At 35.3% G+C, this 16,964-nt stretch overlaps 1 protein-coding gene across 1 annotated transcript; it reads right to left on the bottom strand.

Moving 5' to 3' along the window:
* Positions 1–338: 338 nt before the first annotated feature.
* On the bottom strand, positions 339–2,711 carry LOC110700810. Its single transcript, XM_021878399.1, has 2 exons — positions 1,067–2,711; positions 339–779 (listed from the first exon to the last, which is right to left on the bottom strand). Exons 1-2 carry the CDS (start codon positions 1,932–1,934, stop codon positions 745–747), a joined length of 903 nt encoding a protein of 300 aa, XP_021734091.1. The 5' UTR covers positions 1,935–2,711; the 3' UTR covers positions 339–744.
* Between the last annotated feature and the right edge of the window lie 14,253 nt (positions 2,712–16,964).

Below are 16,964 nucleotides of genomic sequence, written 5' to 3' on the forward strand. Positions count from 1 at the left end.
TAATATACTCATACGATGGTTGTTTATCAAACAAAATCTCATACGGAGTCTTAAAATCAAGTAGTCTAGATGGAGTACGGTTTTTATCAAGTGACAGGCCGCTTGCACACACTCCCCCCAAAACTGTATAGGTAAATTTGCTTGAAATCTCAAAGCCCGAGCCACATTAAGAATATGTTGATGTTTACTCTCAACCCGACCATTTTGTTGAGGCGTCCCCACTCAAAAAGTTTCAAATATGATCCCATTATCCATAAAATATGGTTTTAAGGAATTAAATTCCGTTCCATTATCACTACGAACAATGTTAATCTCAAGTTGAAATTGACGTCTAATCAAAGCAACGAAATTCAGAAACATCAATTCAACCTCAGTTTTATTACGCAATAAATACGTCCACACTCCTCTTGAAAAATCATCAACAATTGTTAAAAAATAATGTGAACCACAAGATGATGGAGTCTTGTATGGTCCCCATAAATTAACATGAACAAGTTCAAAGGAACGACTCGCTCTATTTATGCTAATAGGAAAATTACTTCTATGTTGTTTTGCCCTAGGGCATACATCACATGATTTGTTCTTAAGACTCTTAGAACTACTCATAAAAGGGAGATGTTTTGTAGAACCTTTCCCGAAGGATGCCCCAAACGTTGATGCCACAATTCTGTCGTTCGACCATTTTCTAGCTTCAAAGCCTTCACTTTTGGAACACCTCGGAAATAATATAGTCCATCCACTCGTTCACCCGCTCCAATCACCTTCCTCGTCATTAGGTCCTGTATAACACAAAGTTTGTTAGTAAATTGCAGAGTGCAATTAGATTCATCACATAATTGTGTTGCAGAAATTAAGTTGCAATTTAATTGAGGCACATAAAGAACATTATTGATCGTCAAACCCCCTTGCAAAATCACGGAGCCAATTTTAGATGCATTAGCACTTTTCCCATCCAGCAATCTTACCGGACATTGTTGTACATTACAAACATTCTTCAAAAGGGACAAATCACAAGTCATATGATTGGATGCGCCGGTGTCAACAATCCAACCTATTTGATCCTTACCATGAAGCTTAGGTTTCATAGAGGAAAGATGATCTAAGAGCTGCTGTAATTGAGTCGGTGTGACCCCCGCAAGCGCAGCCCCATCATCTGTCGTAGCACCACCCGGCTGCACGGTGGATTGTGTTGCTGCTTTGTTAGCACGCACAGGGGCAGCAGGCCCACTGCCACGCCCACCCCCGCGTCCACCACTATTGCTCCCTCCGGAATCTCCTCGACCCCTTCCTCGACCTCCACGCCCACGATTGCCCCACCATGAGGGATAACCATGAATTTGAAAGCATCCTGTCTTATCATGCCCAACCCGATTACAGTGATTGCAAAATTTCTCCGAATTATCACTTGATCGTTGCGGCTTGGAGGCAGGTTCATGTTGCAGCTTGAAGGCCATTGGGTTTTCACGAGCCACTGCCGAATCACCACTGCCACCACGGAGGCGTTCTGCCTGGACTAGTTGCTGGTATGCTTTATCCACCGAAGGCAGGGGATCTTGGGATAGAAGTTGGCCCCTAAGAGAAGCATATGCATCGTCGAGACCAATCAAGAAGTGGTGAATTAAATCCTCCTGACGCAACCGTTCGACCTGTGCCACGATATTACATGTACACGCACCACAAGAACAATGAGGCACGGTAATGTAAGTATGCAATTCATCAAAAATCTTTGTAATTCTGCCAAAATATGCCGCAATACTCTCGGATGCAGTTTGTTTGCACTCACCCAGAGACAATTTGAGTTGGCATATGCGAGTCCCACTAACAACGCAGAAACGATTTTTAAGGTTCGTCCACAATAATTGCGCATCTTCATACTCACCAATCGTAGCTCTCACCGATGAGTCCAAGGTATTTGTAATCCAAGCCACCAACATCGCATGAACATCCACCCAATCATCTAGTTTGTCAGCATTCGTCGGTTTCTTGACGGATCCATCAATAAACCCGTACTTGCGTTTGGCCTTCAACGAGGTTCTAATTGCCCTCGCCCACTCATCATATTCTCACCCCGAAGTTGAACCGGAGTAATTATGTTTCCAGGTCCATCACTTGAACCTAGGTAATAAGTCATGTCCACCTTAGCTTTGCCTCCATCACCACTTTTGCCTCCATCGCCACCTGAGCCTTCACCACCAGTCATCGCTCACAACTTCTTAACAACGCAATGGAAAAAAAATAATTTGGCAAAGCAACAGATGCACACACCCAGAAACAATCGTGTGTCAATTATGAAAATTGAACACAATTAAAAAAAATTTAGACCTTTACAAGGCTCTGATACCATGTTAAATCAGAGAAAATTATGTAAATATACTCTGTATTCTTCTCATTGATATTCACGGCCAATACAAATATATATACTACTAGGTTAACTAACAAACCCAATATTCTACCATATCTTTTGCATAAGATATGTTTCCTAAATTATATCACAATAATATCCTAGAATATCTCTAATAGTATGTCCACTAAATTTCATCTCTGTTCGTATATACATATCTCACGTTTTTAAAATATATCACAACGTCTTCTTTGTGAAAAGCTCATATTTCGTATCTTTATTGACATTTTCTTGTTCACATATTATTATCTCTATCTCTCTTCCCATCATACGAATATAATTTTCTATTTCTCCCTTAGGTCTCTCTCAAATTATTACATAATAATGTAAAATATTTTTGCATCCATGACACGTTTCAATCATGAAAGAACGGAGGAAGTATTTGCTAATGACCCAAACACCGAAATATACATTTGACAATAATTTGGATGCAAATGAATTTCACCTCAAGTCTCAAGATACATTTCCTCTAATTATAAACTAATTAAACACAACTTATAATTAAAGACAAAAAAAATAAAGTGTCTGGATTTAGAAATTGACATGCATGGTGCGTCACAAATCATGGTGTGTGTTTGTGGCACGAGTAGATGGCACTTTATAATGATGAAACATGGGATTCTATAATGGTTGCTTCCTATTTCCTAACCAGGATCATTAGCCTTGATGCATGAGCACTCAAAACCACCTAATTAATTAAGTCAACTTATAATAATGTCCCTAATATATTTTAACCTTATAATATACTAGTATTTCGTAATAATTCAGTCTACCCTGCAGTACTATATATATATGCTTTGATATATACAACTCATGTTTGATTAATTCTTCAAGTTACAACTACATTACTGATTAAGCAAGCTCCAACTCTCTCTTATTATGTTATTTATATGATGTGTACTTACTCGACCTCTTCATTTCTTTTTGTTTGTTTCGTAAAAATTTCTAATTTTAGAAGAGATTAGAGAAACTTAACTAAAAAGAATCTCTGATTTTTTTTTTTAAAAAAATAAATAAATAAATAAAAACTTGTATTAGTAGTATGGATTTAGGTAGAGTCATGTTAGATTTGTCTCAATATGCATCCATCAAATTTTATAATTTTTAACAAGTAATTGAAGATCTAATATTATATTTCTTTAATTGTAAAGTATGCAATAAAAAGGCAAATGAGCTCAAGTAAAAATAAATGAAGAGGAGGGAGCTCAGTATAAAAGCAAAAAACAAAAAGAGTTAAGTTTGTCCATCGCAAGGTTAGTTTCATGGATAGCAGGGGTGGTTTTGAGCATGTGTAGGGTGGTCTGCTCGATCGTAAAGGGGTCCTAAGTAAATCTACTATACAAGGATAGGTCTCGGTTTTTGAAATTTAGAGCATGTTCACATTTACTGAACTGAACTGAACTGAACTGAACTGATTGGAGCTGAATTGAACTGAACTGAACTGATTGGAGCTGAACTGAACTGAATTGAGATGAAATGAATATTTTATGAGAGAGGAAAATTAAGAGTTGAACTGAACTGAACTGATTGGAGCTGAACTGAACTGAACTGAACTGATTGGAGCTAAACTGAACTGAACTGATTGGAGCTGAACTGAACTGAACTGAACTGATTGGAGCTGAACTGAACTGAACTGAACTGATTAGAGCTGAACTGAACTGAATTGAACTGAACTGAACTGAAATTAAGTAAATGTGAATAGGCCCTTACTTATACAAAATTGATTATAGGGCCCAATTTAACAAAATTGCATCGGGTAATTATTTCCAATATTAGCATTTGTAGTCCCGTCGCTGATAGATAGTTATGTGAAAAGTGCACAAAGTCAAACTGTGTCATCTAATTTGAAACGGAGGAAGTATTTAGTGGGTAAAATCAAAAGACTAAAATATATTGCTTCTTAATATAGTGGATTAGTGGTTTAATCTAGCTAGTAAAGTTGCTACTTTAGAAAGTGGTTTAATTTTACCTTAGCAAGGTGCAAGATGCAATCATGCCACATTTATTGACAACAAAGAAGAAGAACATTCAAAGGTAAGGGAGCAATGCAAGCACTATCACAAATTCACAATGAGATTATTGGTTGGACTTTAAAACCAACTACACTACATATATTAATGGTGGAATGGATCTATTAATAATATATCATATTTTTTAATTAAGAGAATACTACGTCTATTTAAATGTATTCTTGAAGACAAGAGGTTATTAATATATAGAATTTTAAACCTACGTGTCATGAGGACATTAAATACTATGTTAAGTTAAGCCAAGTTATATTAATAGTAAAATAACTTAATAATTGTAATGTATGAATATTTTTCATGTGGGAGGTTGGAGGAGATGAGAAAATAAAGTATAAGTACATGCTTATCTAAACCATATTCACCAACCATATCATGATATGTTATTATCATAACTAGCTCTTTATATTTCAATTAGTGATGTAGACATCTATTAATGAATCATAAACTATGATAATTAATCATAAACTAAGGCAAAAAAGGTGATTTAAGTCAAACGGTAGGTCCATCTTTAGTATGTCTCTCAATCATTTTCTAACAGCTTCACTTAAGTATAATAGCTAGTGTATGGTTTAGTTGATTTAATTCTCTTGTATACCTTACTAATTACGTGTACAATATAGTAATTAGTAAGGTGTATACTTAAAAACCACAAAGTTACTAAAACAAGGATGCAAGTTTAGGAGATTGATGAACTTGTTGATTATGAGGTTCTATTTGAAAACCAATCATATGACACGCACGTGTGTATAGTTTAGCCATTGCCCATCTTCATGACCCTAATATAAAAGGAAAGACGAGGGTTCAATTCATATCATACATGTACCTATCAAAGTATGTTTTAGTGTATTTAATTAAATTTCTATCCAAAAAAAATACTTGAAAAGAAAGAACTATATATAATTAGATATTTATATATTTTGATGAACTATAATTAGATATTAGTATAAAGTACAATGATTTAGTTATATAACATAGAGAGGAAAATGTGGTACTATAATAATTAGATGTCAAAATGTCATTTAGCAAGAAGATTTGTCTCTAATGGTTTTGGTTACCAACAAAAACATAGTGCTAATGACTACAATAGTAGCTTAGAAAGATAATAATATATGATAATCTACCACCCATCATTTGGAAAGTTCGAAGATAATGCAATTGTGGAGTAGATTCCAATCTAATGCTTACAAAAGTTTTTCAAACATCTTGCTAATATACTAGATTTTTTAGGTCAATTGGATCATTTATTTAATTATTTATGCATTTATAGCTATGTCATGTGTTCTAGATGTTTGAAAGTACAATGCTGCTCCCCCTATTAATATGACGTTGATCCCGTGACAACTTCTTTTGATCTTTCTAGGATTTTTTTTTCCATAAAAACTCTTTTTGAAAGTCTAACTGGCTAATACAAGAGGGGGGGTGAATTGTATTTGAGGTGAAATCTAAAAACTTTTTGCGGAATTTAACTAAATGAAATAATGACGAGAGAAGATATAGGCTTTTCTAAATTTCCACTATGTAATCAAACTCTATACAAGTGAAGATTCAAACCCGTTAACAAGTTCCCCAAATTAGGAACTTGTTCCCAACTCTCACAGAAGACTTCAGCAACGAAGCTTCCTTAACCTCACCTTACAAACTCACAATCCCAACCCCAAAGTACTTGTATACAATCTGTGATTACAAATACCTATTGCACTCAAGAATATATGAAGGAAAATAACTCTCTTTATGTTATTAGATGGCTACTGGAATTTTTATGCTTAAGAGTAATGTTTTTCTGAGATAGTTTGCATGAGTATTTATAGAGAAGGCTTAGTCATTAACCTCCACCATAATCACGTCCACATGTCAACAACCCACTAACAACTTGTGGAGTTATCTTGACAGATTGTGATCATGAAGAGGTTTCCTAGCCTTATCTAATTAAACCACTATCCTAACAACTTGATAACCATTAGCCGTATAAAAGATTTTCTCACAGAAAAACCACTTGCTAACTTTATCAAATATTTATTTAAAAGATTATCAAAAGTTTGTTTAAAAAGATTTTATTTGAAAAGATAAATTTATTATTTATTAAAACAACTAGATAATTATCTTCGATAATTATCTTTATTAAAACTTTTACAAATTATCTTTTCTTTAAGAAATTATCTTTTAAAACTAACTTTTATTCCAGTAGTCTTTAACATAAGTCATTGAGTTCCTTTCCGACTTTATATTATTGAGTGCTCACAATTAAAACTAGAACGTGAGATTTGCACGAGGCTTTTTAAAGAATGCTACTCCGCATCCAAGTTCCTACTCCGGAACGAACTTTGCTTGAATCCTTTATTCACCAAAGACTCAAAACATTCATTAGTCGAGTTTGTCAATTTGTCCATCAAAACCAAAAGGCTCAACAAATTCCCCCTTTTTGATGATGACAAACATTGACAAACTTAGGTAAATAAAATCATCCAGGCATGCAACAAAAATTTTGAGTAAGGCATGAAAACAAAAAAAGCAATTAAAGAACTTAGAAAAATATTAAAAAGTATTTTTTTTTTTTTTTTTTTTTTTTTTTAAAAAAAAAAAAAAACTGAGCAAAAGAAAAATTAACAAAGACTTTAAAAACTGAACTTGGCAAAAGTTTGTACCTTCGATGTGTGAGTTCCTTGGTAAACACTTTAGCCGCCATGAAGTTTGTCTTTTCCCCCTTTTGGCATTATCAAAAGATTGAAAAAAAACATTTTGCTATACTCCCACTAGACTACGTAGGGAATAGTGAGCTCAAATAATGCAAGGCAAAAATAAGTTAGGTACTAAATCATCAGCAACCACACACAATCATATGAAAAATACGAGCCAAGTTCCCATAGACGAAAACAAAAGCAGGAAAGAGCAGCAAAAGTTATGAGTTACAAACTGAAATCCGAATGGAACAAGCAAAAACAAAAGAAGTAAAAGTGACAAGTTTGAAATTGCAATTATGGTGAGTAAGTAGGTTCATCAGCTGGGGTTTTGGGGTCATTGGAAGCTTCCTCCACCTCTTCAAAAGCCACCCTGTTAATCGTCTCCAATATCTCCTGAGTGCTGTGCAGTATGTTCTTCTCAGCAGCATCAACTTTGTTCTCCATCCCAGTAAAACTGGTTGCCTGAGCATCTGCCACAGCCTGCACTTGGCGTTGAAGAGAAGCCAGCTGCTTTGCCATGTCCTCCAGCTTTGTGCACACCATCTTTATCAGCTTCTCCATTTCTGCTTTCACCTGTTGAATATCAAAAACAGAAGCATTTGTTCCAGAGAAGGCAGCAAAGCATGTAGGCTGTGATGTAGGAAAAGCTGGGGAGGGAGAGGGAGAAGTCTGTTTTGGTGAAACAGGAGGGGAAGAGGGTTTAGCTTGGTTTGTGGGAGAGGCAGGAACAGGAGATGGCTCGGAGGCAAAAGGAACTTGTGTAGGGGTGAAATCAGGGTCTGAGTGATCAGAAGAGCTAATGTCTTCAATGATCACAGGCTTTAGAGTAGAAGTAGCAGGTTTGACAATTTTCCTCTTACTCCGCCTTAGTCCTCCTGTATAAGGGAGGTCGAGACTCTCACTTTCTGAGCTAGATTCCCCCTCACTCTGAGTCTCCTCTTCTTCCTCAGAATCTGCCTCCTGAGGTTCCCCCTCAGAAATTGCTTCCTCTCCTTTTTCTTTATTTTCCTCTTTTTCAGACTCACTTTCCTCCTCTTCTGACTCACTTGTATCTCCCTCTACAACCTGTGTTTTCCCTTTTCCACGATTTTTCTCCTCACTTCCTCTCGTCAAGAAAGTAAGTATCCCACTCTCAAGTTTAAGGCTCAGGCGAAGCAAAGATTGCTCCGAGAGAATGTTCTCAGGTTTAATATAAGTGGGTGACTCACTTTCAACATCAATCCCAAAAGACTTAAACAACACAGTGAGGAGAGATCCATATGGAATAGTAGATTTATTTGCATAGAAAGCCAAATGTTCAATCATCAATTTTGGAAAGTTTATTTTTATTTTCCGAGCAAGACAAAAGATGATGGTTGCATCTAGTAGGGATACTGTGCTACGTTTTTGCAAACGAGGAACAATGCCTCTCCATGTGAAATTGAACAATAATTTGTGAAGAGGGGTGAGTATGTTATGATGTGAAGTCTTGCTTTTCGGGTTTCCACCGATAAATTTAATAACCCTATTCTCATCATAATGCCCAATTTGCACAATTTGCTTGTGTTTTAGGTATGAACTATAGCCAGAGGTGGGGACTTGAAACAAATTCCCTAAATATGCAATATCAAAATGAATGTGAGTATCTTTGACCGTAGCCGTGCAAACACCATTGTTGTGTTTGAAAGTATTTTTGAATTCAAACAAAAGCTTAGGGTAAATTGGATAGTGAGAACAATTTTGGAACAAATGCACCCATTCTTGATAATCAATTAAGGAGATGAATTCGGAGAACTTACTTGCCGTACACCAGTCATAATTGATGTGATAACCGTGAGTGTAATTCCAAGATGGAGACGTTTGAGAGCTTCGCCTCTTTCTGTCACCTCCTTTCACGGTTGTAGCCTTTCTCTTTGTCGAAGCTTGAGGGTGAACAACGGCAAGTGGGACTGGTTCAGGGGAGCCGCCAACAGAGGAAGGCTTCCGGGTTTTTGGTTGTTTCGGGGTTGAGGTTAGGTTGGTTTTCATGGTTATGAGGATGAATTGAAAGGAAGGAGAAGATGAATAGTGTGAATAGGGAGGAGAGAGAGTGAGGCCGGTTATGGAAGTTTATGGGGAGTTTAATTGATTTGATGGGTGAAGGTGGAGTGTTAAAGAAAAAATTTAATTGGGAAGGGTGAGAAAAAGTGACGGTTTGTATGGTAAGGTAGTAGGGTAGTTATAGGGGTAGTATGGGTTTAATAGGGTGTAATAATTGCATCTTTCAAACGTATCACAATAATAAGATAGATAAAAATACGGAAGTTAAGGAGTAGTGAATATGTTAGCTCCTTATCTTACGTGAAAAAAATCTTTTTGTATTTTTGAATTTTATGAGGAATAGAAAAATTGATCATGAAAAAATAAGGAAGGAAAAAGATAAGAATAAAAAAAATAAGATAGAAATAAAAGATAAGAAAGAAAATAACAAGAAGAAAAACAGATAAATAAAAAATGAAAAAGATAAATAAGAGCAAATTGATTGTAAATTATGATGATAATTTACGTGATCATGATACAGAGAGTAAAAAATGATGAAAAGGGAACTTGAAACAACATGGCTCAATATTTTTAACATATTAAAAGTATGTATACGTGACTTTTCAATACTTCACAAATCTTTCCCCTGGGTAATTTCAGCTGTGTTATGCACACAAGATTGAGCATAGCATCGTTAGTTACATCCGATTTTACCTTAGGGGTTCCAAACAAAAATCACTTGAGCCGTAGCATCCCCAATTCCACACGCATCTTTTCAAACTTGTCTCTGCTTAAAGGCTTAGTTAAAATGTCAGCAATTTGAAATTCAGTAGAAATAAAATCTAGCTTAATTAAGCCCTTTTCAACATTATCTTTCAAAAAGTGATGCCTTACATGTATATGCTTAACTTTAGAGTGTTGTACTGGATCTTTAGAAATGCAAATGGCACTTGTGTTATCACAATGAATAGGAACGCACTCTAAAATAATGCCATAGTCATGCAACTGTTGTTTTATCCATAGCAATTGAGAGCAGCATGCAGCAGCAGCCACATATTCTGCTTCGGCAGTGGATAGAGCAACAGTGTTTTGTTTCTTGGAACTCCAAGAAACCATGCAAGAGCCTAAGAATTGGACCATACCTGACGTGCTTTTACGATTTACCAAATCTCCTGCATAGTCAGCATCAGCATATCCTCTTAGGTCAAACGAGTCACTTTTTGGATAGAACAGACACAAGTCTTCCGTCCCTTTTAAGTATCGTAGAATCCTTTTGACGGCTGTTAGATGCGATTCCTTTGGATCCGATTGAAATCTTGCACAAAGACCTACACTAAACGAAATGTCAGGTCTGCTAGCAGTTAAATATAACAAGGAACCAATCATACCTCTGTATTTTGTTTGATCCACACGAGTTCCCTTGGGGTCTTGGTCCAACCTTGTGGTTGTTCCCATGGGAGTGTGGTTTATCTTTGTGCTTTCCATACTGTATTTTTTTAATAACTCCTTCACATATTTCTGCTGATGGATCATTATTCCTTCGTTAGTTTGCTTAATTTGGAGCCCAAGGAAGAAGTTGAGTTCCCCCATCATGCTCATCTCAAACTCACTGCTGATTGTAGCCTTTAACAACCAATCTTGCCTTGTTCCTTACAATTGTGCCATGTTCATCTAGCTTATTCCTGTATACCCATTTGAGACCAATAACCTTTTGATTCTTTGGTTTAGGTTCAAGGTGCCACACTTTGTTTCTTTCGAATTCATTTAATTCCTCTTGCATGGCAACAATCCAATCAGCATCTTCCAAAGCTTCTTTGTGATTTCGAGGTTCCAGTGTTGATAGGAAGGCATTGAATGCACAAAAGTTTCTCAGTTGGGATCTCGTCTGAGTTCCCTTGCTTAGGTCACTTATAATTTTATCCAGGGGGTGTGACCTTTGATGTTTCCATGGCTTTGGTTGGAATGATTGAGCTGGTATAAAAGTGTTATTTTGAGTTGCTCTTTCTTCCATTTCTTCATGGTGTTCTCCTTCTGCATTTGCTTCGCCTTCTGTATTTTCTGTTTCTTCTGTATTTTGATCAGAGGCTTCTGTATTGTTTGGAACTTCAGTAGGTTCCTTATCAGCATTTTCAGTAATTCGAACAGGCTGCTTTTTGGGAGTTAATTCTTCATCCTGGTCTGTTGAACGAGTGAGACCAATTTCGAAATCTCCATCTTCATATTCCATTTTCTTTGATTTAAATGATGATCGAACATGCTTTCCTTTGATGCAGGCTTCACAAATTTTGTCATTTAGGAATTTGATAGAAGGTAATCCGATTACCAAGTCCTTTGACCTTAGTTTGTCAAGCAATGAAAGACTAGCATGTCCAAAACGTTTATGCCATAGAAGTGGATCATCCTCAATAACACTTAAACAAGATAGATTGTATTTTGGAACTTTGTTAAGGTCCACGGTATATGTGTTCCCTTTACGAGTTCCTTCCAAAACGATTTTACCAGTGTTATTGTTGATAATTTTGCATTTTTCAGAAGAAAAGCTTACAGAGTTTCCTTTATCACAAAACTGAGAAATACTGAGTAGATTATGCTTCAAACCCTCGACTAAAAATACATTGTCAATTGCATGGGAACTTGACCTTCCTACTTTGCCAACAGCAACAATGTTGCCTTTCTTATTGTCTCCAAAGGTCACTGTTCCCCCTGTATAGGTCGTCAGTGAGAGAAATCTGGATTCATCTCCTGTCATGTGCTTAGAACAACCGCTATCGAGGTACCACTGGTTGTTCCCCCTCACTGCGACCTGCAAAAGAAATTAAGGGTTAGTAGCAGGAACCCTTTCATTCATGGGTTCCTGTGTTGACACATTTAAATCAGATTTCTTCTGCCAAACATAGTTCACATTCTTATTGTACAGATTTGCTTTCTTAGTACATTCTTCACTGCGATGTTCCTTTTTACCACAAAAAGAACAAACGGTCTCACTAGGTAAGTTCACATATTTCTTTTTCTTTCCAGTGGACTTCTTCTTATGAACATAGCCTAGACCTTCTGTTCTTTTTGTCTGAGCTTCCTTTACCCACTTGGGAACACCCGTGCTTGCTGTATTTTTACTTTTTCTTGCAATTTCTAGGTCCTTTTCTAGTTTCTCATTTTTATCATTGGTTTCCTTTATCTCTTTCTTAACATGCTCTAGTTCATTATTAAACATGATTAAAGGAACTTCAGTAGACCTGCAAGAATCAATGTTAGTACACAACATTTTATATTGAGTCAATTCAATATTCAGCATGATATTCTCACTCTTGACTCTTTCAAGGGATTCTTTTAGCATAATATTTTTATCTAACAATTCAAAGAATCTGCCTTGAACATCATTTCTTAAGCTATTCAGATACTTAACATGATCTCTACAAATTCCAGTTGCCTTTTCGGCTTGCCTTAGTTTTACACATAATTCTTTATATTCATCTAAGGTTTCTAACAATAAAGAGATTAATTTATCCTTTGAGAGAGATTTCAAATAACGAGGTTGAATGACTACCTCATCATCATGCTTTGCCATTAGACAGAGATTGGCTACTTCATCGTCTGTGTGTTCCTGTTCCTCTTCTTCGGAACTTGATTCTCCCCATGTGGAAATCATTGCTTTCCTGAAATTTGTTTTAGAAAAGTTAGGCTTGGAATTTCTGCTTTGATCAGCTTCTTTTCCCTTGCCTTTCTCTGATTCCCATAATGGACACTCTTTGATGAAGTGGTTGGTGCTTCCACATTTGTGACAAGAAGACTTGGCTTTGGGTTCCTGATTTCTTTTACTGTATCCTTTCTTCTTGTCTAAAAACTTGTTGTTACGGTAGAATTTTTTCAGCCTTCTCACCAACATTGCAGCTTCTTCTTCATCGATGTCAGACTTCTCTTCGGATTCTTCATTAGCTCTTAATGCTAGCCCTTGACTTTTGACAGTCTCCTGAGTCCGATTGTTCGACTGGATCTCGTGAGTAATGAGGGAACCCGCAAGCTGTTCCAGATTGAACTTGGTGAAGTCTTTTGATTCCTGCACCGCTGCAACCTTTGCTCTCCATCTGTCATTGTCTGGAAGACTTCTTAAGACTTTTCTGACCTGCTCATCTATAGGAATTATCTTGCCAAGACACGTTAGTTCGTTAGTAATACTCTTAAATCGAGTAAACATGTCTTTAATGGATTCTTTGTTTCCCATTTCAAAGCGCTCATACTGAGACAAAAGAATGTCTATTTTGGAACGTTTAACATCTGACGTTCCTTCATGTGTAACTTCCAGAAGATCCCAAATTTCCTTTGCTCTTTATATTTCAATTAGTGATGTAGACATCTATTAATGAATCATAAACTATGATAATTAATCATAAACTAAGGCAAAAAAGGTGATTTAAGTCAAACGGTAGGTCCATCTTTAGTATGTCTCTCAATCATTTTCTAACAGCTTCACTTAAGTATAATAGCTAGTGTATGGTTTAGTTGATTTAATTCTCTTGTATACCTTACTAATTACGTGTACAATATAGTAATTAGTAAGGTGTATACTTAAAAACCACAAAGTTACTAAAACAAGGATGCAAGTTTAGGAGATTGATGAACTTGTTGATTATGAGGTTCTATTTGAAAACCAATCATATGACACGCACGTGTGTATAGTTTAGCCATTGCCCATCTTCATGACCCTAATATAAAAGGAAAGACGAGGGTTCAATTCATATCATACATGTACCTATCAAAGTATGTTTTAGTGTATTTAATTAAATTTCTATCCAAAAAAAATACTTGAAAAGAAAGAACTATATATAATTAGATATTTATATATTTTGATGAACTATAATTAGATATTAGTATAAAGTACAATGATTTAGTTATATAACATAGAGAGGAAAATGTGGTACTATAATAATTAGATGTCAAAATGTCATTTAGCAAGAAGATTTGTCTCTAATGGTTTTGGTTACCAACAAAAACATAGTGCTAATGACTACAATAGTAGCTTAGAAAGATAATAATATATGATAATCTACCACCCATCATTTGGAAAGTTCGAAGATAATGCAATTGTGGAGTAGATTCCAATCTAATGCTTACAAAAGTTTTTCAAACATCTTGCTAATATACTAGATTTTTTAGGTCAATTGGATCATTTATTTAATTATTTATGCATTTATAGCTATGTCATGTGTTCTAGATGTTTGAAAGTACAATGCTGCTCCCCCTATTAATATGACGTTGATCCCGTGACAACTTCTTTTGATCTTTCTAGGATTTTTTTTTCCATAAAAACTCTTTTTGAAAGTCTAACTGGCTAATACAAGAGGGGGGGTGAATTGTATTTGAGGTGAAATCTAAAAACTTTTTGCGGAATTTAACTAAATGAAATAATGACGAGAGAAGATATAGGCTTTTCTAAATTTCCACTATGTAATCAAACTCTATACAAGTGAAGATTCAAACCCGTTAACAAGTTCCCCAAATTAGGAACTTGTTCCCAACTCTCACAGAAGACTTCAGCAACGAAGCTTCCTTAACCTCACCTTACAAACTCACAATCCCAACCCCAAAGTACTTGTATACAATCTGTGATTACAAATACCTATTGCACTCAAGAATATATGAAGGAAAATAACTCTCTTTATGTTATTAGATGGCTACTGGAATTTTTATGCTTAAGAGTAATGTTTTTCTGAGATAGTTTGCATGAGTATTTATAGAGAAGGCTTAGTCATTAACCTCCACCATAATCACGTCCACATGTCAACAACCCACTAACAACTTGTGGAGTTATCTTGACAGATTGTGATCATGAAGAGGTTTCCTAGCCTTATCTAATTAAACCACTATCCTAACAACTTGATAACCATTAGCCGTATAAAAGATTTTCTCACAGAAAAACCACTTGCTAACTTTATCAAATATTTATTTAAAAGATTATCAAAAGTTTGTTTAAAAAGATTTTATTTGAAAAGATAAATTTATTATTTATTAAAACAACTAGATAATTATCTTCGATAATTATCTTTATTAAAACTTTTACAAATTATCTTTTCTTTAAGAAATTATCTTTTAAAACTAACTTTTATTCCAGTAGTCTTTAACATAAGTCATTGAGTTCCTTTCCGACTTTATATTATTGAGTGCTCACAATTAAAACTAGAACGTGAGATTTGCACGAGGCTTTTTAAAGAATGCTACTCCGCATCCAAGTTCCTACTCCGGAACGAACTTTGCTTGAATCCTTTATTCACCAAAGACTCAAAACATTCATTAGTCGAGTTTGTCAATTTGTCCATCAAAACCAAAAGGCTCAACACTTTTATTACGGAGTAACATTTAATAATAAATCGTACGGAGTATATGTTTGTAGTCATAGAGAACCTAGATTGATTTATATGGAGTAAGTACGTGCTTAGGAGGTTAAGATCGACACGAGTGGTGCGTATGCCTTCTGCTCGTAAATGCATGCGTGCAGGCCGTTCACTATACGATTAGGAAAGGATAGTTATGTCGAAGTCTGTTGGTTAAAGTTTTGGGGTGGTGTTTAAGAGTTGAGATTAAATCTCGTTTACATCATTGTCTTTTGTGTTTTTCTTTACATCGAAATAGGAAAAAAAATCCAATATTTTGATTTTATATCTTTCCGAATGTAGATAGTACTCCGTGGTTTGAATTGTAAGTATTACGAATATAAATTCTCCAAGAGAAACATGAAATTACCCGTAAATTCGTCCCTATGCCTTATAGAATGGGTAATTGGGTGAAATAGAAGGACAAGTAGGGAGAAATATCAAGTGTGACTAGAGACAACCCTTAAGTTTGAAGTTGTGTCGTTTTTCTTGTCTACATCAATTTTTACTATACATTCTTCTTTTTGTCATTTTTGCAGCTTAGATCACGGAGCTTACTATGGCACCTTAATGATATAAATTATAAAAATAAATAAATAAGAAAATCAGGGAAAGAAAAATTATTACAAAGTTGGTTGGGTTTGTCTATTAAAAAAATATTACCTCCAATTTTTTTTAGTTACAACTTTGGAATATTTTATATCACAAATAATACCCTAAAGTTGCAACAAAAAAAAAATCGGAGGTAGTAAAACGCTTCAGGTTTATGTAGCCAAATAGCCAATGTTGGTATGTAAGCATATCAAAAATTCAGTTTACTAAAAATGATAGACATATGTTGAAATCTTTGGTGGTTCAAAATATAATTAGAAAGGATATGATGTTACACACAATCCAAACTCGATCCATTAAATTAAATTAAACCTGATACATCTAAAATGACGAGGAAATGAAGAATAGGTGATATGCACAGAATGTAGAACAATTTGAAGCTTGATATGCTACTCCTTCCGTCCCTAAATTACATTCCTATTTCTAGCATTTATCTCTCATATAATAGAGGAAAACAGGAATGTAATTTAAAGACGAAGGGAATAATATACTTCATTCACAATTTGAATAAAACCAGTGTTTATTACCAGTTTTGACATAACACATAATTAACAAGAACAGAATAAAATCCAATTAAAGTCGGAACAATTCAAGGTGTACGATTTCATATTGACATGACGGAGGTAGTTTGATTTGCCTGGAAAACCAATGAATTTTAAGGTCGGAACAATTCAAGTGTTTTGATATTTGCTCACGTAAAAATAAAGTTAAATGTACGATTTCATATGAGGTTTATTCTAAATTTACGCCGTGCAAGTTAACACTCGTGAAAAATCGTTATTATCCCAGAAACATCTTGAAGCCATGAGTACCTGGTAGGCAAATGTAACAACACTCTTTCCACAAATGTAACACAAATTTCAGCAATCTATTGCAAGAATAA

This window comes from Chenopodium quinoa, unplaced genomic scaffold (genome assembly GCF_001683475.1).
Source record: "Chenopodium quinoa cultivar QQ74 unplaced genomic scaffold, ASM168347v1, whole genome shotgun sequence".
Classification (NCBI taxonomy): domain Eukaryota; kingdom Viridiplantae; phylum Streptophyta; class Magnoliopsida; order Caryophyllales; family Amaranthaceae; genus Chenopodium; species Chenopodium quinoa.